The sequence below is a fragment of the Staurois parvus genome, unplaced genomic scaffold (assembly GCF_062004578.1).
Source record: "Staurois parvus isolate SC_StPar_1 unplaced genomic scaffold, SC_StPar_1.0 ptg000264l, whole genome shotgun sequence".
NCBI lineage: Eukaryota > Metazoa > Chordata > Amphibia > Anura > Ranidae > Staurois > Staurois parvus.
This window is the reverse complement of record NW_028318060.1, coordinates 9,115,379-9,142,965: the sequence shown is the minus strand read 5'-3', so window position 1 is coordinate 9,142,965 and position 27,587 is coordinate 9,115,379. Positions and strand designations below refer to the sequence as shown.

General features: G+C 42.1%; 1 protein-coding gene across 1 annotated transcript; it reads left to right on the top strand.

Moving 5' to 3' along the window:
- LOC149459296 (cyclic GMP-AMP synthase-like) lies at nt 1–27,436 on the top strand. The gene is made up of 5 exons (XM_089681379.1): nt 1–865; nt 2,326–2,551; nt 8,475–8,705; nt 17,081–17,180; nt 26,516–27,436. Exons 1-5 carry the CDS (start codon nt 53–55, stop codon nt 26,922–26,924), a joined length of 1,779 nt encoding a protein of 592 aa, XP_089537505.1. The 5' UTR covers nt 1–52; the 3' UTR covers nt 26,925–27,436.
- The last annotated feature ends 151 nt before the right edge of the window (nt 27,437–27,587 follow it).

Here is a 27,587-nt window from a genome sequence, read left to right as displayed (position 1 = left end):
TCAGGAAGACACGAAACTTGAAAGAAGGTATTAACAAGACAGACAGCAAAAAATGGCAAATCGCCCAAAGAAACACAATGACAGTTCATCTAATTCAGACAATGAAAGGATTTCAAAAGAAATGCAGGAGTCAAGCTCAGAGTTTAAACATTCTAATGCTGATCACTCTGATGGTAATGAGAAAGCAAAAAGAAAGACTCAACAACCCTGGAAGAATAAGGATAGCTCAGCATCTACTCTCAATGGCACATACAATTGTAAAAGCACTACCAGAAAGTTTATTGGAAAATACAGTGCAAAGAATAAAAATGACGAGGTACTACAACAGACAGCAAGTGAACAAGATGAAACCAAACAAAGTGTGCGTAAGAAAGCACAAAAGGAGACTACCTCTAAAAGCTGCAGAAGAACAAAATTAGTGGAACAAAATGATCTTGGTCAAGTGGACAATGGTAATCCAAAGGCATCAAAGTTGACTCACTTTAATCACATCAGAAGATCAAAATCAATAGAACCACATGATCTAGAAGCAAATACTAAAAGAGACTATTGCATGGTTAACAATGGTCCCAGAAGAAGAAATAGCAAAATAAATGAGGATGAAATCACTGGAAACTTTGCCAGAGATGAAGATGAGATTAGAAGTCAAGTAAACAGAAGTAACAGTTTGCCAATCTCCAACCTTTCCAAGCACTTGAAATTTGCAGTGAATAGTTTGAAACTGAAAATTAATGATATTTCCAAAGCAGCAGAGAAAGTTAACAGAGTCATAGAGATAATTATTAAGTCTGAGACTACTAAAAGCCACCCACTATTTAAGAGCATTGAGAAAATGTCTACAGGAAGCTACTACGAAGGCGTCAAGGTAATAAATATACTTTGTTTTTTGTCATAAATATTTTACAATTCAAGATATTTCTTAGCACTAAGGACAGATTTAGAAAGCAATCACTGCAATCCTCAAAGCCGTACACTTGCATAAATAACAGTAAAACTGCTTAATTTTATAATAGCTGGCTTGGAGTCATAGAGGTGAACACCGTGGCCTTGCTGCAATGAGGTCCTGACTATTCTAAGAGGGACATAATCCAACACAATTCAAAAACAAAGTGAATGAGCCTTTACTTAAACTTATGTATATTTATGTGACTTAGAATGCTAAACTGCTAGTTACAGGTGGGACTTTTCAATCTTCATTGCAAGGCATTTATGAAATAAAAGCACACATATAGCAACTATGAATGCTTCTTGTAATTTTCATCAACTTGCCTGAATAATTATTTGTGCCTAGTGCGTGTTTAACAGACCTTAGAAACTGCAGCAAAAATTACACTTTAACTTTGTGAAAAGTGTTATCTTGCAAGCTGGTTAATCTCACCAGAACTGTTTATGTCTAAAGCACATCAAATGTTACCCTTAGGACTGCCCTGTATTATTACCGGTTAACAATTTCACCTCGGAACCTTTCACAGGTATACCATTATTTATTTATTTTTAAATGACTGACTTTTGTTTTAGGAAAAACTGTTTAATTTAAAAATGAAATGCAGCTACAGTTTCATTCCCACCCCCTGCCTCGAGTAATGTTTTAAAAACAATCAATGCTTTATACCGCCTATATCCTACAGTCTTTTATGTGCTCCTGTGACATAATAACTCCATAATCTTGACCAGCATTCGAACAGCACTCACTGTTCCTGGGCATCTCTTGTATTTTTAAAAAAAAAAAAGTGTAGTTGCTATGTTTGAAATAAATATGGTTAAAGCTGATCTTTAAGAAACTTAAAAATCCTCCCACACTGCAAGGGTTAACTGCTCATTTATATCTATGAGAACCAGTAAAGACCTTTTATCTCTTAAATTGTAAGCTCCAAGGAGCAGGGTCCTCCTAACCCTCTTGTATTGAACTTTAGTGTTGCTGTTTTGTCTCCTTTTATTTTGTAAATCATCAGCAAATTGTTGGCGCTATATAAATCCTGTATAATAATAATAATAATTTACCTGAACCTGCAGGCTCCTCCTTGCTGCTGGACTAAGGTCCTCAGACACCATCAAGACCAATGCAGGGTTCATAGCCCTACATTGGATGTGAAGATGCTGAGGAACAGTTCGCCATTGGAACATGGGGAAGTCCCATAGGCCCTGGAAGCGGAGTATGAGGTGTATAAAAACTGTTTTTCTGTTCCTTAGATGAAAACAAGCACTTATTCCTTGAAATGTGGATGCTGCCACACTGCAAGGCAGGGTTTTTAGGTTATGCAGAGCTGAGTTTTAAAACTATATAAAGAAACATCGAACATAAAATACATGCTCCTTTTTCTCCAGATATCAAACCCAAATGAATTTGACATCATGCTGAACATTTCATTTGAGAGTTACCAAACAATTGACTTGACAAGTATTGATGACAGTGGTGCTTTCTACATGCTAGCATTTAGAAAACGGAAACCACCAGCCATGGCTTCATATATCGATGATGAAGGAAATATACTGGCCAAACATATTTTGGATGAATTCAGAACTCTGGTCAATAATGTCCTTAAACAGTCAGGTATGCTAAATTTCTATCATCTGTACATTTATGCCTGTGTGTAAACCATGAACATATTATTAAAAGCAAGATAGATATATCCCATTACTTAAATTTCAAAGTGAACTTAAAGTGAAACTCCAAGTAAATGGCTTAACACATACAGTTGCAAGAAAAAGTATGTGAACCCCTTGGGATTACGTGGAGTTTTGCATGAATTGGGCATAAAATGTGCTCTGAACGTCATCTAAGTCACAACAATAGAAGAACACAGTCTGCTGAATATAATACTACACAAACATTAGATGTTGCCATGGTTTAATTGCACATAACATGCAAACATTCACAGTGCAGGGAGGAAAAAGTATGTGAGGCCCTAGCTAAATGACTTCTCCCAGAGCTAATTGGAGCCAGGAGTGAGCCAAGCTTGACTCCAATCAGTGTGATGATATTGGATGTGTTGCTGACAGCTGTCCTGCCCTTAAAAAACACACACCTCTTTTGGGTTTACTGGTTTCAAGAAGCACTGTCTGATGTAAACCATGCCTCGCAGAAAAGAGCTCTCAGAAGACCTACGATCAAGAATTGTTGACTTGAATGAAGCTGGAAAGGGTTACAAAAGTATCTCCAAAAGCCTTGATGTTCATGTGTCCACGGTAAGACAGACTGTCTACAAATGGAGAAAGTTTAGCACTGTTGCTACTCTCCCTAGGCGTGGTCGTCCTGTAAAAATGACTGCAAGAGCACAGCGCAGAATACTGCATGAGGTAAAGAAGAATCCCAGAGTGTCAGCTAAAGACCTACAGAAATCTCTGGCACATGCTAACATTTTTGTTGACACATCTACAATAAGTAAAACATTAAACAAGAATGGAGTACATGGGAGGACACCATGGAGGAATCCATTGCTGTCCAAAAAGAATATTGCAGCACGTTTGAAGTTTGCAAAAGAGCACCTGGATGTTCCACAGCACTACTGGCAATATATACTGTGGACAGATGAAACCAAGATTGGGTGGTTTGGGAAGAACACACAACACTATGTGTGGAGAAAAAAAGGCACAGCACACCAACATCAAAACCTCATCCCCACTGTAAAACATGGCGGAGGGAGCATCATGGTTTGGGGCTGCTTTGCTGCCTAAGGGCCTGGACGGATTGTTGTCATTGATGGGAAAATGAATTCCAGAGTTTATCAAGACATTTTGCAGGAAAACGTACGACCATCTGTCCGCCAACTGAAGCTCCGCAGAGGATGGGTGATGCAACAGGACAATGACCCAAAGCATACAAGTAATTCAACAAAACAATGGTTGCAACAGCACAGAATACGCCTTCTGGAGTGGCCCAGTCAGAGTCCTGACCTCAACCCGATTGAAATGCTGTGGCATGACCTTAAGAGAGCGATTCACACCAGACATCCCAAGAATATTGCTACACTGAAACATTTTTGTGAAGAGGAGTGATCCAAAATTAATCCAGATCGTTGTGCAGGTCTGATCTGCAACTACAGGAAACGTTTGGTTGAGGTTATTGCTGCCAAAGGAGGGTCAACCAGTTATTAAGTCCATAGGTTCACATACTTTTTCCTCCCTGCACTGTGAATGTTTACATGTTATGTGCAATTAAACCATGGCAACATCTAATGTTTGTGTAGTATTATGTTCAGCAGACTGTGTTCTTCTATTGTTGTGACTTAGATGATGTTCAGAGCACATTTTATGCCCAATTCATGCAAAACTCCACGTAATCCCAAGGGGTTCACATACTTTTTCTTGCAACTGTATTTGGGAAAAAAATTGGATTTTTTCTACATACATACCTGTAAAATCCATTTCTTGGAGTACATCACGTGACACAGAGCAGGCTATTCATGACTATGTGGGTTATAGGCCACCTATAGGTGAATGGACACTGGCTGACAAATCAGAGGGGAGGTACTCCCCTATATAACCCTTCCTATACAGGAAGTAACTATGTATGGGTGGGATCTCTGTGTCCTGTGATGTACTCCAATAAATGGATTTTACAGGTAAATATGTAGAAAAAAATACAATTTTCTTTATCCTACATCATGGGACATAGAGCAGGCTATTCATGACTATATGGGATGTCCCAAAGCAATATGAAATTTGAGGGAAGGGTGACACCATGATAGCCATCGTAAAAAATCCCTCAGGACCTACTCAGCCATCCATAAAACACTGTGGCCAAAGGCAGAATCCTCTGCGGCTCTGACATCCACCTGGTAGAACTTTGTGAATATGTGAACTGAAGACCATGTAGTGTCCTTGCAAACCTGAGCCACTGACACCTGAAGGTAGATTGACCAAGATACCACCACACTCCTGGTGGAGTGTGCCTTCACCCGAAAGGGTGGGACTTTACCATTCAAACCATAGGCTTGAATGATCAACTGCCAGATCCAATGAGAATATTTGGATATACTTGTCCAAATCTTCCCCAAACATCCTTTCCCCATGAAAGGGAAAACCTGCCAACAATTTTTTGGATGGCAGTTCTGCTGATCAACTCTTCAGCCACAAAACCCTACGCATGGGCACGGATAAGAGGGCTAAGCGAGAAACTTGCTGAATTGAATCCTTAAGAGCATCAACCGGCAAAACACAAAGCATGTGGAACATCCTCCAAATCCATGGCTGAGAATCCCCCTGTACTGATGGTCTTCCAATACATTGCTTGACCTGGTCAGAAAGACTCTGGCAAATGCCAATAGCTAATAAAACATGTGAATAGTGAGTGAAAAAAGAAAAATAAAGGAAGCAGCTGGCACAATGTGGCAAACCCTCTGCTCCCACTATACAAACATATAAATACCAGATGACCAGTATAGAACGTCCAATATATGAATGACAGGGATATAAATATAATCCACTGTGATATGTCCCAAAAAAACTTAACCAAGTAATAGTCCCAAAAGTGATGTGATCAAATGGTGGCCAAAAATGACTGACTTCTGTGGTATTCCTCCACCACTATGCACTCACCAGAAGCAAAAAGCAAGCCAGCATTGGATGAAAATGACTCCTTGAAGCATATCTGCCCACTTCCTATCACCAGTCACCGATCCATCCAGGGGTGGAATCCCTCCTAAAGGGAGAGCTTGAGCACAGGGGTCCAGTACTCGGCTACTTCCAGAAACTTGCCATTCACCGTGTTGATGATGCTCTGCATGGCTCGTCTCCCCTCACAGGGGTTCTTGGGGAACCTCTAGGGGGAACCTCTAGGGGGAACCTCACCGTTCCACCTCTCTACCCCACTTTTTCACCATTACATTGGTAGCATATTCATACCAATTTCATTATTTTAGTGCTGCACCATTTATTTAAATGCCAATAGCTGCCACAGCTGGCTGTGTGTCAGAACCTGCCAGGGAGAAGGAGGTCTTAAGGAGAGACTCCAGCTTATTATCCGCTGGGTCCTTGAAAACCTGTTCATTATCCACAGGACGTGTTAAAAATTTATTCAGGGATGAAACAGCTGCATCCACTACAGGAAACCCCCAATTCTTAAACTTTTGTTTCATGGGGTACAAAACAGAAAACCTCCTTGGTGGAACAAAAACTCTGTCTGGGTGTTCCCAGTCAACATACATAATTTGCTCCAGAAGAGGATGCACTGGAAAGGCCTAAGTACTCTGTGAAGGCTTCAAGGAGACCAGGGAAGAATAAGTAAAATCAGAGGTTTCTATGGGAAGTAGTCTGAATCCAGACCTTACCTTACCTTATCTTCTAAACCCACTAAGGCTGAAGCAAGATCATCCTTGGTTACATATGCTGAGGCAGAAGCCCCAGTAGCAGCCACAATGCCAGATAGATGCAGCGGTTGAGACTGCCCAGTCGCTTCTGGCCTGTAAGGAGAGGATATTACAGCAGACCTTTGGCTAGGTTCCTCAGTAACTGGCGGTGGAACATTAGTGCACCCATTTGTGCTGCACCTCACCCACTTTCTGGAAGACATCACTTCAGATAGCGCAAACTTGTGCGCCTCCACTAGTAATACAGATCACCATGATACAGCTATGCAAGTAGTGTGCTGAAAAAAACTCAATGTAAATGCTGACTTATGAGCCACCTAGGGCGGCTCCTGACTAACTGGTCCACGCTTCCCCCTCAGTGTTGTCACGTAAAAAGATATAACAAAATATTTACAAAAATGTGAGGGGTGTACTCACTTCTGTGAGATACTGCGTGTATATATATATATATATATATATATATATATATATATATATATATATACACATATACATACACACACAGTATATTTATTTATTTTCGGATTTACCTGACGCAGGGCTAAATTGGGTCACAATGTGAACACAAATTATTGCAGCACACTCAAATACACAAGTACAAATAAGAATACATAAATATATACATCAACAAAATCTCAGAAAAAGTCCCTTACAGAAAATAGAAAAATGCATTGCCATAAAACAGTGTAAAGTGCACAGATTGAATCTTCAGACCAGATCATTCTCCCATTTACTAAGAAAGGTCCATGCATACTCTCCACCCAGACTAGTAATAAGGTTAAGGAGATAAAGAATGCATGCTGCTGTTTTCATCAGTACACTGGTTCTCAAGAGTAACACGGCTTCATATTCACGGTCTGATATTTGATGGTAGAGAGACTGACATGAAAGGCCTGGCAGGTGTTCACTAGGGGAGGGGGGGTATCACTGATTGAATTTCTGAAACAGATTTCCTCCGGCCTGCACACGAGAATTTTTTGAGCCAAAACTGGCTTGTAGCTATGAAAGTTTTTTAGGTCAGAGGACCTAGGAGGGAAACCCGTAGAGCTGATGACCGGCATCATTCCTATTGGTTCAGTGGAGGAGGAAGGATACAGTTTGAGTTTGAAAGTACTGTACAAGCTTATTAGTGGGTGAAGCTTTACCAAAGGTGGGAGCATAGAGTATTGCCATGGTAAAGTTTGTAGCTGGAATGAGGCCATGTCTTGCTCCAAACCTACCCATGTTTTAAAGGCCATTTGCATAATCCAATCAAGTGATTTAGACTGCTTGTTGATATTTGAACAGGTACCCTATGCCTCCCCCTTCCTTAGGCAAAGATAAGTGTGATTAAGCAACCCTCCTGGACCCATATGCCCAGGGGAAATTTGTAAATTTTGCTTTGACTGAATGGAGAAGCTACATTGTTAAAAGACAAGTTTACCTTTCAGTAAAAAAATAATATGCACATTTTTTTTCAGCTAAAAAAAAATGTGCATTTATTACTTTTGTCTGCAGGAGACTGTAAAGCATTGCACCAGTGATCAGGTGATCGCTGGTGCCATGCAGATCTCCTGCAGACCTGTCAGTATATCTACTTGCTCGTACTTCCCATACGGGCATCCTTCAATGAACTACCATGGCATGTGCTCCGCAACGCCATGGTAGTTCATTGAGAACTGCAAGCTGACAGCCGCTAAGGCTGGTGGGACTTGTAGTCTCTCATTCGGAGAGGACTGTGAATGAGTGACGCAGCTGGGTGGGCGGAGCTCTGCATGGCCACGGTTTTTTTTTTTTATTTGACAGCTAGCGAGGGAGGAGAAGATGATCCCCCACTGGCTGTCAAAGGGAGGAGTGGGGGCGGTCTGACCGTAACATGTTACACTCTGGATATGGGTGTAACATGTTACAAAAGGTGAACTTACCCTTTAAAGAAAAAATAAATCTGTCACAACTGGCACAACTGACTGTCAATGTGCTAGAGGGCCTATGTTTAGCTGTTTGCCTGTCTTTTTATTTTAGATCAGATGATTTTGAGATAACATTTTTTTTATGCCTGCATGAATGATCTATAATCTCAATTTACTAGTAGGTGGTCCATGAGGTAAATTTCTAGATTGTGATATGTTCATTTATGTGACTACCTGATAGCACTCCACAAGTACAATAAGTCTGTCTTTACAACAGGCAAACCAGCTTCCTTAGAGAGGAAAAGCCCTTCAAGCCCAGCAATTACTCTGACTATTCCTAATAAACCTGAAAATATATCGGTGGATCTAGTTCTTGCTATTCAAATACGACAATGGCCCGAAAATGCAAGCAATGGAATGAATATTGACAGCTGGCTTGGCACAAAGGAAAAACAAAAATATAGAAAAGAGCCATGCTACATGGTAGCCAAACAAAAAGACAAAAAAGGTAAGATGTATGATTGTTTACTTAGATTTTGTGTAGTTATGATGTTGTTAAAGCTGATGGTCAGTGAAACAGCTAAAGACAGGGTTGAAATATGTAAGATTTACTTTATGAGCAAGTTAAATAAAGCCAGACTTGTGAAATAGACACCCCTGCCAGACAGCACAGCTAGTGTATAAGTGAATGAGAATTGGCACATTAGCGAAGTCATAACCCTGCTCTCTCCTCTATCCACATTCAAATTTTTAAAGGACAGAATTGTCTCCGAGTGCTGTTCCTCCCTCTACTGTACAGAGGCCAATAGTAAACTAATATAAACAATATACTATATTGTAGGAACTAGTTTCAAACAATAGAGCATTTAGGAATCAGCCACTCGCTCAAAGAAGATCTCTGGGATAGGCAAAAAAAAATTACCCATTAGTACACCCCCCTACACAACACACTAAACAATTAATACAATTTTGAAAAGCCTTACCAATTAGGAGAAATGTCTAATTGAATTTTCATGACCTCATCTCTGTAAGTCAAAGGATAACAGCATCTGCTCTGCCAAGGATGAGGTGTAAAAGCAGGGATTACATTATATCCTCTCCTCTCTCTTCAGTAAAAGGAAACTACAGTTCCTATCAATCACAGGGAATTGTAGTGAATGTGGGTGGGTACACTAGGCCTGTACATGCTGATTGTGTCTGAGAGTCTTGGTCCGTCCACCACTGTAAGTGGGGCTGAATTACATCACTGCTTCCTGAAGAAAGAACTACAGAAGGGATGTGCCAAGACCAGTGGCTGGGGGAAAGAGGCATAGGGGACACTGGTCCTACAAACAGGAAAGCAAAGAGAACTAACAGTTTGATTTGAAAATGAATAGACTATTTCAGAGCAACAGAGTGAACCAGAAGATGGATGACATATTCAGTGAAGATAGGAAATTAGCAACAAGAGCATATAAAGACGTTTTTGCCTGGAGTTCTGCTTTAAAGCGGTATTAAAAATGTAATATACAGAACTGCAGATTATAAATTCAGAATTCATTTTAGGTTTTTTTTCCTGTTTGCACCTGGTAATCTGGCCAGTGACGTATCCTGTATCCGCTCTACATGAAGGAGCACAGAGACACCTTTGGACAGCAGCATTGTTAATCTGGGTGAGGGGAGTGTTAGGTGCATTAGCAAATTTAGATATACTAACAAATTAAAACCAAACTCTAACATTTTATAAGCAGTTGCAGCAACTGTTTTTCCCTTTTTGGGATAAAGGTTTTACATAAATAAAAGCTGATCACTGTAAGCACCCTGTCAGTAGTAAATTGTTTGTCTCAAACCTGCAAAACTGCAAATCTGCAAAACAGCTAATTCTGCTGGAAAACAACAGACTTATTGGCCAGATCACCAGGTAAAAAACAAAAAGCACCCCCCCCCCCAAAAAAAAAAAATACTAATGCAGCTATTACATCTAACTGGTAAATTGCTCATAAAAAAATTTGTTTTTTTGGTTTAACACCAATTCTAATCTTCTTTATAAGAGCTTTGCTTGCCCACTTTCATTAAAACAAAGTTAAAGACATCATACAAGTTTCCCTCTGAGCTTTTTTCAGCATATCTCAGCCACAAAACAAATATTTATCAGCAACCTAGCTTACACTTGCAGTGCTGCTACTCTGACCTCACATTTCAGGTCATTTATCTATATCTCCCAGAGAGTTGTCTCACACATGCTATGTGCTTACATCTAGCAACTTCCTGATACACTGACTCCTACCTGTCTCCCAGGTACAGCCCTCCTTACTCCTGGGCAGAGACCTCCTCTGTATGCCCGGGTGGAGTCCTGAACCCTAGTCATGTCTTTAATAAACCCCTGTACACACCAGCCCCATTAGTGTGCTGTTTGTTTACAAACCCTGGACCTAGGATTGGAGTCCCTCTCAAGCCTCTAAACTCCAGCTCTAAACTCCAGTTACTAAAACCAAGTTTCTGTGTGACACAAGCACTCTGAAGCCCCTCAACCTGCCTGGATGAAAACCATGGGTGATACAAAATTTTTCCACTATGGCATGGCACAGCACTGTTGCAATATATAGTATACAGTAGCAAAAATAATTGTTTGATCCCCAGCAGATTTTGTAATTTTGCCACTTACAAAGAAATGAACGATCTATAACTTTTATCATAGGTGTATTTTAAATGATAGATACAGAATATCAACCAAAAATCCAGAAAAAAAACACAATACAAATGTTATAAATTGAATTGCAGTTCAGTGAGTAAAATAAATATTTGCTCCCCTATCAACCAATATTTCTGGCTCCCACAGACTGGCTTTGTGGTATACAGATTAGTCCAGTCAATTTAAGAAGGTGCTCCCAACGACAACTCCTAATGTATAAAAGACACCAGGCCCCAGAATCTTTCTTCCATTCAAACCTCACTACTATGGGCAAGGATGAACATGAGAAAAGTGAGGGATCAGCCCAGAACTACACGGGAGGAGTTTGTGAATGATCTCAAGGCAGTTGGGACCACAGTCACCAAACAAACCGCTATTAACACAATGCACCACCATAGATTGAAGTCCTGCAGTGCCCGCAAGGTCACCCTCCTCAAGAAGGCACATGTACAGGACCGTCTGAAGTTTGCCACTGAACATCTAAATGATTCAGAGAAGGATTGGGAGAAAGTGGTGTGGTCAGATGAGACCAAAATCGAGCTCTTTGGCATTAACTCGATTTGCCGTGTTTGGAGAAAGAAAAATGCTGACTATAACCCTAAGAACACCATCCCTACAGTCAAGTACAGAGGTAGAAACATTATGCTTTGGGGCTTTTTCTCTGCTGAAGGTACAGGCCAACTTTGCTGCATTGAGGGGCATTGTATTGTAAAATCTTGGATGAGAACCTGCTTCCCTCAGCCAGAACACTGAAGATGGGTCTTCCAGCATGACAATGACCCAAAACATATCAGCAAGACAACAAAGGAGTGGCTCAAGAAGAAGCACATTAAGGTCATGGAGTGGCCTAGCCAGTCTCCAGACCTTGATCCTATAGAAAATTTATGGAGAGAGCTGAGACTTAGAGTTCAAGCAACAGCCAAGGAATCTTAAGGACTTAGAGGAAATCTGTAAAGAAGAGTGGACCAAAATCCCTCCAGAGATGAGTGCAAATCTGGTAACCAACTACAAGAAACATCATACCTCTGTACTTGCCAACAAGGGTGTCTCCAGCAAGTACTAAGTCATGTTTTGCTTGGGGACCACATACTTATTTTACTCACTGAACTGCAACTCAATTTATAACATTTGTATCGTGTTTTTCTAGATCTTTGGTTGATATTCTGTCTCTAGTTTTAAAATACACGTGATCTCTTTGTAAGTGGGCAAACTTACAAAATCTGCAGGGTATCAAATAATTATTTTTCCCCACGGTATATACTATATGTAATAATTAATTGCTCTTTAATGAATACCTGGATTCACAATAGGGTTATATAAAGTATGTGCTTTGAGTTCTGCTTTATGCTAGCTGTTATTTCTCATTTGCAAACAGTCTATCCCTTTTATACATTGGACACTGCCATCCACTACAAAACTTGGTAAATGCTTGGGAAGAAAACCAGTTTGCAGTCTGACCCTTCAACAGAGATTAGAGGGGAAATGTCTAAATGTATCAAACCACAAAGACTTTTCGATGCAACAATGAATGCCCAAGGTGACCTTTACACCCCGGTCACATCAAACCCTACTTTGAACTTCACTGTAAGTCGCACGATTTCAAAGTTGGATAACATGATGATTTCATGTGCAATTTGCAAAACAACTGATACAGATGTCTATGCAAATTGCACCAAAAGTAGTGCATGTACTACTTTAGAAATCGGTGCGGCTCCAAACGAGTCGGAACCGCACCGTTATGACCGCTCGAATTGCGGACAATAGGTTGCAATTTGGCATGCAATTAGAAAGTTGCATGGCATGCAAATCGCATGCCAATTCGCATCCAGTGTGACTGGGGTCTTAGTGATATTTTGCATCCTTTATGCTCTTAGGAGCCTATTTACACCTAGATGTGTACATTACTCATATTTTAACACACACTGTATTGCATAGGATATGTTGATTTGTCTTTGATTACCCAAACACATGAATACACAAGTAAGATCACACCTTATAAATGGTGTGTCTTTTTATCAGAATAACACTGTTTTGGACAAGAGTCAAAAAATACAATATGGCCAATTTCCTCTATTTCAAGAAAACTACCAGCTGTGCCTACTGTGCTACCCTGAAGATGTGTCTTATGTTTACTAATATAGTTAATTTCATCAGGATGTCTACAGGCAGGGCAGCCATCAGAAATTTTGGGGCCTCGTACAAAGCTTTAGGCCTGGCCCCTCCCAGGCCTGCCGCCAACATTCCCAAGGGTCTTCCCACTGCCTGTCCCACCGAATCCGCAAGCTGGCCATCCTACTGAGTCCTTCAGTGCACCCACTTTTATTTTAACACTCTTACAACGTAATCTATGAAAACGAAAAGCATATTCCAAGTCATCAATACCCTCAAGATTTAACAGTATTGAATTATATTTTGGCCACAATGCAGCAAAGAGACAGCCCTATATATTCAGCAAAGAGATGGCCCAATTCAATAAAGAAACATCCCCATTTATTCAACAAAAACATAGCCCCATATATTCAGCAGAAAGATGGCCCAGTTTAGTGAAGAGACATCCCCATACATTCAGCAAGAGATGGCCCAATCCAGTAAAGAGATATCCCCATGTACCAGCAAAAAGAGGGCCCAATCCAGTAAAGAGATATCTCCATGTATTCAGCAAAGACATCCCAATCCAGCAGACATCCCCATAAATTCAAAGAGATATTCCAATCCAGCAAAGAGACTTCCCAATCCAGCAAAGAAACAACCCCATATATTCAGCAAAGAGAGCTACCTAGCCAGCAAAGAGACATCCCTATATATTCCACAAAGAGATATTCTAATAGAGCAAAGACTCCCCAATCCAGCAAAGAGACAACCCAATATATTCAGCAAAGAGACATCCCAATCCAGCAAAAAGACGGCCCCATATGTTCAGCAAAGAGACATCCCCATGTATTCAAGCAAATAGACAGCCCAATCCAGCAAAGAGATGGCCCAATCTAGCAGAGACATCCCCATTTATTGAAGCAAAGAGCCAGCCCAATGCAGGAAAAAGATATCCCCATATATCTAAACAAGCCACAGTGAAACACACTAGTTGCTCTAGTAGCGCTCTACAGATCTATACAGAAAGACTGTTACATCTCCACCACCTTGTGACAAAAATGTGTAATGATATAGTAGGCAATAATAATGTCCTTCATAAAAGTCCATTAAAGTCTGATGGTCGGTCCCTTGAGTAATTCACAACACCACTGTACTTAACCTCTTGCCGTCCGCCTGCTGTTTATAAACGGCAGGGCGGTGGCAGTCCAAGGTCGGGTTGCCGTTCCTAAACGGCACCCGCCTTTTCTAGCTGTGCGCGCTCCCTAGGAGCGCGCACCACCGCGATCCGGTGTCCGCTGTGTCCTCCGGACACAGTGAAACACCGATCGTCGGACGGGACCTCTGTACGAGGTCCCGGTCATGTGATCACTGATTGGCGAATCAGTGATCACATGCAAAGTAGTAAGCAAGATGTCACTTGTGACATCATTGCTTACTACGTGTGAAATCTGTGAATGATCACAGAGGTCACATGGTACAAGGCTATTCACAACAGCCTTGTACCATGTGACAAGCTGTGACCAATCACAGCTCACTCAGTATTTCTCAATGACTGCAAGAATGCAGACAGAGAGAAAGAGAAATGATTGCTTTTACATCCTATATGGGTGTAAAAGCAATCAGTGTAAAAAAAAAAAAAAAAATCTTCATCACCCCCCACAAGTAGTACAGTGTCACCATGGTGACACTGTACTGCTAGGGTGACAGTATGTAAAAATAAAAAATAAAAATAAAAAAATAATATAAAAAAAATAAAATAAAAATGTAAAAAAAAATGTTTAAAAATTATAATGTTTGGTTATAAACTAATTTGGATTTTTTTTTTTACTAAAAAAATAACGGAATAAATTTTGGCCAAGATTTAGGATGAAATATTATTTATTTGCAAAATTTTATTAAAAAAAACACTTTTTTTCAAAATTTTTGGACTTTTTCATTTACATAGTAAAAAAAATAAAAATCCCAGCGGTGAATAAATACCACCAAAATAAAGCTTTATCTGTCTCAAAAAAATGGTAAAAAATTCATATGGGTACAGTATTGCATGACCGCGCAATTGTCATTCAAAATGTGATAGCGCTGAAAGCTGAAAATTGCCCTGGACAGGAAGGGGGTAAAAGTGTCCGGACAGGAAGTGGTTAAGGTGAATCACACTCCCCTCTTGCCACCTCACTCACTGCAATTTATTGCCTCTCATAACTAACTGGCTCAATGCACCCAATTCTCCTATGGTAGCAGTGGGTCTAATACTGGTCAGCAGTCCCCATTATAAAGGTCTCCAATCACACTAGAAACAGAACTAAATATAATTGGGATAAAGATATGTTCCTGGACAGCCACAGATGACTTTCTATCTGGTCCCACTGTCAATTGCTTCAGACGACCTTTGTTTAGAACTGTCTAGAAAAATGTCCGGTACAACATTGTCGTCTCCTTTTCTGGCTATGAAATCCCAAGTATCCCCATATAGCAAAGAGACATTCCCATATAGCAAAGAGACAGCCCAATCCAACAAAGAGACAGTCACAAACAGCACAATCCAACAAAGGAATGGTCACAGTACAGGGCCACATCCAGCAACATTGTCAATTTACCATTGTGATGTCTAACAACTTGTCTCCAGAACAGTCTAAAGTAAGCACTGAGCAGTCCTACAGGCTACATGCAGCACTTCCACATGGCTGACCTCTGACTGGAGTGGTGCCCAAACCAGCATCTGGTCTGCAGGGAGAGGTTGAATGCAGATTATATCACTCTGCCTTCCCCCTGCAGCCAGAGGAATGTGAGCTGCATCAACTCACTATGTGGCCACCCTGCTTTAGCAATTGGTAGTTACTACAGCAGCAGCAACTTGGTCTTGTTGGTAAAGCAAAGAGATGGCCCAATCCAGTAGAAACATCCCTATATATTCAGCAAAGCGTTGGCCCAATCCAGTAAAGAGACATCCCCATATATTCAGCAAAGAGATGGCCTATTCCAGTACAGAGACATCCCCATATATTCAGCAAAGAGATGGCCCAATCCAGTAAAGAGACTGACTGGCTAGTCTTCTCTTCTCTGCTTGTGCCCATACCCTCTTACCCAAATAGTATAGCAGATCTGCAGATTTACAAGCATAGTCTTCATTTATTTACATAGATATAAGTGGTTTATGACAACAGACAAAACTCTCACCGAAAAGACCCTCTTTTTCTCTTCTCTGTAGGTTTTATTCTGACCATACCATGCACCTCTGACCCAGGCAGACAAATGCAGGCCATAGACAGGTCGTTTATCGGCCGAATTTTCGTCCGCAAAAAAAAATCGGCAGATATTCACGCCGGTAGTGGGGCAATACCGTCGGCCGTTTTTCGTGGATCTTCTCATTTACTATTATCGGTCATGCTGGAAAATCCACAAAAAACGGCCGTTTTTCATGGACATTGGTGGCAGCATCACTGCCAGCAACAACCGATTTTTCGTTTATCGGTCCGTCTATGGCCAGCCAAAGGGTCAGTGTAGGGAACTGCAGAGGTTCATCCTTGTCCACATTCACACGTTACCCAACCAGAAAAGAAAGGCAGAAATAAAATCAAGCTTAGGGGCAACTTACCTAAGGGTCTGCATTTCCGATGGTCTTGATCATGGATGTTTCTTCTGTCCACTCCTTGCTCCTGACTCTCCAACAACGGTTATGCGTTTTTCTTGTGAGACTGAAATTGAACTAAATATGCATTTGCAGAGAACATATAAAACAGAAAGACTGGACACCAGATTCTGTCAAAGCATCTGTTCTAAAGTTTGTCAGATCTTATTTTATACCCAAGATAAGAAAAGGGTGGTGTGCAATGTCATTAAAAAACAGCAAGCAGCCATATTTCATATGGTGGATACTATCCCTAAATTTTGCAAAACTAAATAGTGTAGAAATGGGAGGGGGTGACAGAGTGAGCTTAACATTTAGTCTATAAACAAGAAAGACAGTTCAAAACCTTTATACAAAATGGATGCTGTTGTGCATGAATGAACAATACAGATAATTTCTTTGTCAATGAATTATGCTGGAAACCTCCCATTTCACACAGTTCTAGCATCATTTACTTCAGTTCATGTAGATGACAGTTTGCTTTTTTTTCCCCCAGATACCTGGCGTATTTCCTTTTCAAATATAGAAAAGGATATATTGAGTCATCACGGAAGTGCAAAAACATGCTGTGAGCGTCAAGGACCCATGTGCTGCAGGTTAGTGGTGGAAATAGAGTTACAGACATATTTACAGCAATCACTACAGTGGAACTCCAGCTTTTAATTTAAGTTCTGGGTGAAGCAGAATTTGATAGTCTGCTAGATCTTCACTATTTGTTACCTAATCTCACTGACACCGTGGGCTGAAATTTTAACACTTCACACATTCATAACTGTAATGTTCCAGAAGTAAATGTGACATTTTTTAAAAACACATATTCTGTCACTTTCTGGATATTACAAACATAAAATTACTTAAGGAATTCCAGGTATGAATATATTTACATAGTTACATTAGTCCAGCTTGGACCAATGCAAATATGCAAACATGTTCATACCTGGAATTCCTAAAGTAATTATGCATATACCGATGTAACTATGCATATACCATACCTGTGGAATCGCAGTGCAGTGATGTCCACTAGCTTCTAGGTCCCATGGTGAGCAGCCGCTCTGCTGCATTGTGAACAAGAGGTTGCCTGCTTAGCAAAGTGCTCTTTGATTGGACGAGGTTGCACGGTGATTTCACTACATTATGCTGATCAGGGAAAGCTTAAAATGATTGTAAACCCTTACATATACCTAGTGAATTGATTAGCCTCAGGTGATACACAAAGATGAAACAAATCCTCATACATAAGTTGTACCTGTTTATCTGTAGCCATCTGTCCTGTGCATTCATTCACAGTGCAGAATTTACACAGAATCTTAAACGTTGGAGTGGGGAGTTGAACTTAGACTCTGCAGAGATCAGTGAGAGCTGAATGGAGGGACGGGACACATCCTCTTCACACAGGGACAGAAATAAAGCTGTCAATCACAAACGGTGTATTAGAGCTCTCTCCTGCATCACCTTTATTCTCTTGGTGTCAGGAAAACTTGTCAGAAGGAATTTATGCTGATAGCAGAGGAACAGGCAGCAGAGAGAGAAATGACACTTCGTGCTCTGGATTGAGACAAGTACACACTATAGAGGGATATGCTTTGTTCATTTCATGTCTCAGGTTTGCAACCACTTTAAATCTGTCCTTGGGACAGTCAGTCTCAAATTTAGATGCACTTGTCTACCATGAGACTATATATTAACTGTGTGACTTTCTCAAAAGTGTAAATACAGTACATTTAGGCTCTCATATTATACTGCCACCTACAGTAGGATTTGGCAACTGACATGCTATTCTGCCACCTACAGAAGGACTGGACGCTGGCAAATATAAAAACTTTAGGTCAGCCCAGGATATTCCTTCCTACTGTCAGTATGCCTTACTTTTGTAGCAAAACAACATGGAGAGTATGATCATAAACACAATGGGTTTAGGACCTTTGTCACCTAATGGTCCCAAAAGGATTTTTTTGGTGAATACAGTCTTCTCTTCTAGCAAAATAAACAGGATTTTTGTTACCATAAAATCCCTTTCTCTTTCTCTAAGTTCATTGACAGACACAGCCTCCTCTTCTTTATCCATTATCAAACAGGATTTTATAGCCTCACCTACAGGCGTAGAACACTAGGCAGAAAAAAAACTCCTTGCCTCACAAGCAGTGTCAAAAAAGAAAATGCCATGGGGGGTGCTGTTTCTGTCAATGAACAAAGATACGATGAGTAACAAAAAAAAAACCTGTTTTCTCTTATGTTCATTGACGGGCACAGCCTCTTCTTTATCCATTACCAAAGATGTCCCCAAGCAGTGCCACAATGAGGGGTGGGCAAACCAACGGAGGAAAAACTCCAGGCAATCTGCCAGCACTCCGAACCACCCCAAGGGGTGCCTGAGTGGCCTGCAAAACTTTGCAGCCAAAATTAGCATTGAAAGATGCCAACACATCAACTTTATAGAACTTAGTAAACCCATACACAGGTGACCAGGTTGCAGCTTGCAAACTTAAGAAACAGACACTTGATGTCGGAATGCCCAGGATGTACTAACCACCCTAGTGCAGTGCGCCATAACAAGGAAAGGAGATTCCCATTTCTTAATGGCATACGTCTGCACAATCATCTGCTGAATCCAACAGGAAATAGTGGCAGAAGAGGCCATCCGATCATCCGTGAGCACTGGAAGAGAAGTGGATCTCCAAAAAAACAGGCGTCACAGAGAGGTACAAGTGAGGCGAACTACATCCAAGGAGTGCAGAGCGACCTTCTTAGGATGCAATGACCGAAGACAGAGAAGGAAGAACAATATCCTCAGTTAAGTGAAAACCTGACACCAGCTTAGGAAGGAAAAAAGGGGAAGGTAAGAGCATCACCTTGTCCTGGTGGAAAACCAGATAAGGCAGCGTACAAGATTAGGCAACCAACTCCAGTACCCGCTGAGCCAAGGAGATAGCGACAAGGAAGGCAACTTACTGCGTAAGGGAGTATCTCGAATGTTCCCAAAGGGAGGATTCTGAAGAGCCAACCGCACCAATTTCAAATTCCACAGTGGCAACGGGAAGTGCACAGGGGACCGCACATGATGAACCCCCTGGAGGAAGGTGCAAACCCAAGATGTGTGGCCAGGGGACACTGAAATTAAACAGCTAGAGCAGAGAAAAGAGCCATGACCTTCGATTGTCCCCAATGCAAGCTTCTGATCCACACCATGGTGGAGGAAGGCCAACAACCACACCACAGAAAAAGAGTGAGGATGGAACCCCAAGGCTGCACACTAAACAATATAAGTTATCCAGCTGCAATGATAAATCTTCTGGGAGTTAGGAGCCTTTAACATAAACGGAACACCAAGACAGGCATCCCCAGTCTTTCATAACCTGGCAGCTACGCTGTCAAACTCAGTGAAGGAAAGCAGGGGGAAGACATAGGCCCCTGAGACAGTAGGTCCTTCCAAAGAGGCATCTGCCACCACTGCACCACAGATGGAGAGGTAAGTCCAGTGGGATCCTTTTGGTCTCTATCTAGCATAATAGACAAGGAATCATAAATTCCGGAAGGCATAAATAAGATTGTACTGATCCCTCACATCACTAGCACATCCATTGCATCCACCAGAGGATCCAACAATCTTGCTACAAGCCTTGGAACCTCAGGTCGAGGTAAGACTTACTTTTGGCGGCCCCCAGTGAAGGCAGAGCTGATGGAACACCTCCAGGTGCAGGGACCACTCTCCCTGATCCAGCCTCTGATGACTGAGATAATCTGCTTGTCAGTTTTTGACCCCTGAAATATGTACGTCAGACAGAGCCGGAATTAACCTTTCTGCCTATCTCAGGATATGAGAAGCCTCCAATGCCGCTGCTGCACTTCTCATGCTCCTCTGATTGACATACGATACTACAGAGACGTCCGACTGGATCCTGATTGGCAGAGCCTGTAGGTGATTTGTCCTAGAAAGGATGCTTGGTGATCTCCCCACTGTCCAGCAGGGGTGGCGAGACTCTGCACACAGGGTACAAGTCATTCAAGTAACCAACAACAGCAATCCCCATTGTCTCAGCAAGGCCAGGACTGGGACAAAGACCTTGGTAAACACCCAGGGAGCGTTGGCCAAACTGAAGGGCAGTGCTACTACTCAATAATGTGTGTCCTTACTGATGTACCATGCAAATGGGAATGTGCAGGCAAGCATCCTTGAAGGGAGGCCACCACTGATCAAATGGATTCCAGTCTGACCTTGTGAACCTGCAAGAAGGCATTCAGGTCCTTGAGGTTCAGGATCGGGCAAACCCCATCCCTCAGTAAACTGTGAAACGACTGGAGTAAAAACCCAGAAACTGCTCCAACTCCAACACAGGAACAATCACTCCTTGAAACAGCAGAACCTGAACAGTCCCATACAGAGCCCTCAAGACTTGTCGGCGAGAGTCGCAGGCCCATCAAAGGCCGAAAGTCTGCGCTATTTTCCTTCTTAAAGCATGGAGCCCCACCCCAGGAAGCATGGGTGCCCAATCAACCAGGCAAAGGGGGTGGGGGTGACAACGGGAGAGGAGGTCCACTTCATGAGAGGGCCTGCCCAAGGGGTAACTCACCCCAAGCACCTAGGGACCAAAGAAGCCATCATGGATGTCCCAAGGGCGCATGCCAAGTTGGCAAGGTGTGAAGTGTAGGCAAAATCCCAACAGACCTATCTGTCAGGGCTCACAGCCCTGAAATATCCCCCGTAGCACAGTTCTTGGCACTGAGAGGAAGAACACAGGCACCCATGCCCAAGCATGCATGGCCAAACAAAGGGTACATTCACTCCAACATAGGAGCCATGAGGCTCAGCAGGCATCCCGAGGCCACAAGGGGGAAAACCCTGCATCCACTGACGACACCTTCGAAAATCTGACATTATGAGCTGGACGCCTCAACAGTGTCCACCCCTCACAGGCAGTCCAAAGGAAAAACATTGCGGACCCACCAGGAAGACAGTTGCCTATACTATATACCTATACATTCTGGTCCCAATGAACCACTGGGGGGCACTATCAAAGCCCAGGTGGTTAATCCACTTCCAGGGGCCCACAGAAAGCTCTAGCCCCCCCTCCCCCTTCCTGGAGACTACGTCTGAGACAGGTAGGGTGGAGGTTAATAGGGTTGATGCCCTAGGCAGAAGCGGTGCAGCGCAGCTCAGCCAGCACTAACCACTTTAGTTCTGTCCACTGGCATACGTCTAGGCCGCCAGGGAAAGCTAACATGGTGAAGTGACATTTCACTTTTTTTTTTTCCTGTTGTGCGTGCAAACACAGACACTGCTGCCAACTACAAAATGGCTGCCAGCCGAGGCCACAAAAAGATGGCTGCTAGCTGCAATCACCCAATAAATGCTGCAACTAGGGGCCAAGCACAGAAAGGGGCAGATGCACATAGGCAAATCGGGGGTGTACCATCAACCTACTCAGGGTCCACCCCCTCGCCTAACAATTCCTTTACATGTGATGCTGACATCACAGCAGATGCCCATTGTCAGGATGGCGGGACCAGAGCCTGCCCAGTTGGTTGAAAAGGCGTGGCCTAAATTTGCAACCAGTCCGAACGCATGGTGCGCTCCCACCTGCAGGCTGGCATAAGGAGAGCCCCAGCTGACAACCAAGTAGTCACCAGAGGTACAAGAGTACCCACACCTCACATTCGCCCACCACCACAAGGCACCTATCCTCAGGACAAGCATTGCTGCCCCTGCACCTGCAGACCACCACCAGACCACCAGGGCACAGTGCGCTCAGCAATGGATCCATGTAGGACATGTAATACCCAGAGCAGCAGGAAAACCCCACATCCCAGGGAAGGAGTGGGGTGGGGGATGAGCTAGACCTCCATCAGCCCTTAGCATAAGATGTTCATACTCCTGAACACTAAGAAGAATGATTGGAGGCCTATAAGAGAGAGGGGGATTCATGCCTAGAGAGGACTGCCCATAAGAGGTGCCAAGTGGTTTTCTACCTCATGTCCTACTACTGTAGGTGGGGCAATAAAACCCTGTTTGGTAATGGACAAAGAAGAGCCTGAGTACGCCAATGAACGTAAGAGAAATGCAAATTTTAACATGAATGAGAACATTTTTAAAAAAACTGCAATGGTAGGTAAGTAGTTAAGGGACACAGGAATTCACACCATCAGAGAGTTCAAAAACAGTATGACAGAGCGTTAGGTAACAGTAACAACTCTTAACAGACCCAATGTAACAAAAATGGGGACTACAGGCAGCTCAAATAGCTGCCTGAAAAACCCTAAGCCTGAAGCTGACAGAAGATGAGGCATAAACACCCACTTAGTAGAACTTAGAGAATGTGCGAACAGAAGACCAGATGACAGCTTTACAAATCTGGAAAATAGTTGCCCGATGCCAAAAAGCCCAAGAGGAGCTCAAAGATCAAGATAAAAAGGGTTCTTTGTAAGATAAGGTTGAAGTTCAGAAAATAGTTGAAGAGGTGATAGCTATAAGGAAATCTACCTTGGGGGTGATAGTAGATAAACAAATATGTCTAAGGATTTCAAAGAGTGGTTTCTGAAGTGCAGTGAGAGCCTTAGTCAGATCCCACTGGGAAACAGATTAGGAGACCTACTGTACAAAGCCTTAACCGAAGAGTTAGAGGCTAACAATCTCTGAAACTGAATGGAAAGGGCAGAAACCTGTCCCCTGCTAGAAGGGAGTGGCAGATGCTGGTCAATCTGGATCAGAGAGCTCTCCAACAGGTGGGTCAAATGCTAAAAACAGCAAAATTGTCTGATGCTCCAGATGCATATTGAGAGATGAGATTCCTTCAACAACCAAGTACTCTGTACTGACAGAGTACCTAAAACTCATCTTCCCCAGCCCAACAGGCTGACTTTGGTTTTGATAATCTTGCAAATGATATGAAAAAAGGACTTCCGACTCCAGAACTGTATCCCTGAGACACCAAGCCAGGAGTAGCCCAGTCTTTGCTGTCAACCAAATCTGTCCAGAGACGGTATGGATTTGTCTTACAATGACAACATTTTGTGTTGCAGATAGCTAGAGTATATTGGGCAGAGATATTGGTCAAAGGAAACTCAGAATGCGTTGTATATCAAATTATCTCCTCTCTCTTTCTTCTTGACCATTTATTCATCTGCTTCCAATCTCCAAAACAAAAAAATTCTGATTGGGGAGATTCTGGTGAGAATATATGAAAGTCAAAGGAAACTACCTCAAAGAAAGTTACCATCAGCCTCAAGAATTGCATGCACAGAGTTAGATGGCTCCTAGATTGAAGACTTTGAACCCAAGACCAGAGAACCTGAATCATCTTCTAGGAAGGGAGCACTCTGCCGTCAGATGTGTCCAGGACCAGACCCAATACATGCAAGTGATTGGGTGTGTTCAGCAATGATTTCTAAAGGTTCAAGATCTACCCGAATCTCTGTGATGTCTGGACAGAGAAATGTCAGAGCCCTTGAAGACTGGTCCTTCAACAGGAGGTTGTCTAACCATCGTATATTAGCGATGCCAAAAATGCAACAGGGCTAACACTGGACCCTGCACCTTGGAGAACACCCCAGATGCAGAGAAGAGGCTGAATGGCAGAACCATGAGCTAATAGTTTTGGGTTCTACGGCAAACTGTAGAAATCACTGATTTGCTGGAAAGATGGACACATCTATGCAAGCATCTTTTATGTCGACAGAAGGCAAACTCTTCCTGTTGGAGGAAGAGGATGACAAATTTGGAGAATTCCATCCAGAACTTTTCAGCCAAAATGAAAACATTCAGAGCCTTGAAATCCAAGATGGGGTGAATGCCCCTTTGACTTGGGAGCGGTGAATAGGTTTGAATAAAACCCCTGAAACCATTCCCCTGCTGTAACTTGTACAATGACATCTTTGATCCAAAAACCTCATGGAGATCTGATGATCTGTGCAGAGACACAGGAAGGCTGAAGTGAGAAAATTAGGAGAGGGAATGAAACTTGAGTTTGTAACCCAGGGCCAACACATCCTGCACCCAAACATCTGGAATGCATGTTTTCCAGGAATCCGAAAAGGTCAACAGATGTCTCACCTAGTCTGGAAAGTGGGGCTGCACATTTATGTGGAGGAAGGTTTATCAGAGGACTTGGCAGACTTGGAGTGTCAGAATTTGGGTGTGTACGGGGGATTCAAAGTTGGTGAACGCGACACTGAATTCGAGGGGAATGGAGAGAAACTAAAGGGCCATTTAATGGGAAACAAGGGAGATAAAGCCACTTGCTCCTTAACTTCTGCTAGGGAAGATATGGGCTCTGTCAGTAGCATATTTGATGATATTATCAACAGGTGCATCATATGCCAGTATGGTGGTCACTTTTTTAGGGTGAGATGCAGCTAGATCTACCATGGGAACTGACCATTAAGGAACAAAAATCTCTTAAATAAGATACATAGCCAGTGGGGCATTTAGAGGGACCAAGCTTCAAATCTAGATAAAGAAATAACTAGGAAGTCTTGTGCAAAGGGATAGTTTTTGTGACCCTAGACACAGAAACAGTACTGGCAGAAGCAAAAGGCTGATCATCTAGATTGACTGGTGTGCACAACTTTGAGTCAAATTGGTCTTCTTTAATTTGGGAGTACTAACAGTAGGCTATGGCAACACAAGGGTAAAATAAGCAGAACTTGGGAGCTTTGGATTCACAGTCGTTGCAGCCAATAGCTATAAAGCTGCTAAGGCCACTGGTAAATCAGAAATAGAAACTGCTAGGAAGGGCATAGAAACACACTTGTTGTCTCTGTGATTAGAATCAGCAAACTATGTAAACTGGGTCATAAAATCTTGCAAGACTAAGGTAAAAACTTTGGATGAGACAGCAGGGGATGCAGTCACACCAGATAGAGCTAGCCCAAGGAGGGGAGAGAAACAAAGGACTCTAGGCTGCATGCCAGAACACAATCAATAGGCACTTTGTAAGCATTCCCTTACCCATTAGTAGACAGTAAGCTTGAGACACACACTAAAGCAGGAAATGCCCCCCGACCTGCACCGCCATGTCTAGAATTGGACACACAGCATGGATAACGTGGTTCAAAGTAGGAGGTAAGATGACTTCAAGTAATCACAAAATCAAGACAGCTGGTAGCAGGTGAGGGTCAGTGACCAGAAGGCAGAATTGCTAAAGGTGACCAAAGTCACTGTAGGCAGCAGCAGGAACAGATTGAAGATCTACGTGCTATATACAAGCAGGAGCAGCAGCAGGGAGATATTCCTTTAGAAAGAGTGTAGTGGGTGCATGGCACTCTATGTCATTGCTCATTCCCACATCTTTAAACTATCCCACAGCGAAATCAACAGAAATAGAATAATGGGGCACAGCAACTAACAAGAGAGTTCTCATTGCTCAGCCCAACACAACCCAACCAGTCTACTTACGGAGTCTGCAGAGACAATGCCAAATGTTCTGGAATTTGAAAGCAGACACCTTGAGAACTGGGTTTGGAAAGCATGGAACCCATAAGCTGAAGGTCACTTCCAGGCTAGCCCTGCAACATCCAGTTTATCAGAGTCCAGATGTACGGTCCAAATGCCAGGCTGAACATGACTGTGCCAGATAGCTGCAGATTGGAAGGTAAGCCTGCAGCAGTGGGGTAAGGAGGAGTCTAGGGTGAAGAAAAACGTGCTAGTAAGGGAATAGATTAGTCTTTAAAAAAAGCAGAGCTGAAGAAAATGTGCCCATTCCCTAGGAAATTAACAAAGAACTGAGGTATGCTTGTAGGAGTGATTATACTTCCCTGGGCTGTTTTTTTTGTTTTTACACCAGTGTCCAATCTTTTTGTAGGTGGCAGTACAACTCAAACATTTAAAGACTATCCCTGTCCCTCAACAGATGAGAAAGAATAAGATTTTGCTTTTCACATTTGTGCTTATACCCCTAATTTGCTTCTAGCATGCTCTCACTGTACAAATATCCTTCAGGAAACAGTGTCTTAAACTGATGAAGTATATATTGGAACAACTCAAGTTGAGAGGAAATCGACGAATGAATCAGTTTTGTTCGTATCAGGCAAAGACTGCCCTACTACATGTTTGCGTTCAGTACCCAAAAGATGAAGACTGGAAGTGGGAAGACCTGGATATCTGCTTCAGTAGATATGTTGAATCCTTTCAGAAATGTCTAAAAATGTATTCGCTTTCTAATTTTTTCATACCTTCCCACAACCTTTTTAGTCCAAATGAAGTTGATAAAGCAAGCTGCAACTACCTTTTTGAAGAGTTAGAAAAGGAAAAGGTTAAAAACTATCCAATATTTTTAAGCAGAACACAGCAGTCCACAGGTACTCCCAAGCTGTCACTGGATGATGAAGGAGCTCAGGGATATAATTAACCCCCTTGTTTCTAGCCACTATGAATTGAAATGTCCCCCTTGGGCACACCCAGGGCCAAAAGGACTTCAAATAAACAGTGGTCAGCTCTATGTATACATAGCTTCTCAGCTCAAGGCTGATTTTATATCCAGTGATTTGTTTGTTTTTTATTGTAGAAAATTGTGACACTTTCCAGTTACTTTGCATATTCGCTCTCCTGTTGCAGCAGATATTATTTCAAACAGAAAAATCACAAAAATCATGCTTTTCCCTGCACTAAATGATATGTAAGATTATAATTTGATAGGTTACAATTATCAATTTTTATTACGTTACTAAACTGTTGAAATATGCTTATTTACCATGTCACATAATTATATATATTAAATGCTACACAAGTGTGGGGTCAATAGAAATGGGAAAGTTCTTTGCTGTAAATACGTACACCAGTACCAGGTTGGAATTAAATCTGTATTGTTTGTCCATTTTCAATTAGAAATAAAAGAAAAAAAATATTCAGATTGTTCAGTAAGGAACCTGTTTGCGTTTTTGGAAAAAGTGCTGGAATGTATTTTAAAATAGTACGACTACAACTTTGCATGCAAAAATAAGTTGGGGGGGGGGGCGCAGGCTAGAGTTCTCCTTTCCCATCCTGAATTTCTCCTCCAACATAGGGACCCATC

What these genes read in the sequence shown, in the direction of transcription:
- LOC149459296 (XM_089681379.1), top strand. Translation starts at nt 53, where the DNA reads ATGGCAAATCGCCCAAAGAAACACAATGACAGTTCATCTAATTCAGAC. An exon ending in GCTACTACGAAGGCGTCAAG is followed by an intron (nt 866 to 2,325) that starts GTAATAAATATA and finishes CTTTTTCTCCAG; the next exon opens with ATATCAAACCCAAATGAATT. An exon ending in TAATGTCCTTAAACAGTCAG is followed by an intron (nt 2,552 to 8,474) that starts GTATGCTAAATT and finishes TCTTTACAACAG; the next exon opens with GCAAACCAGCTTCCTTAGAG.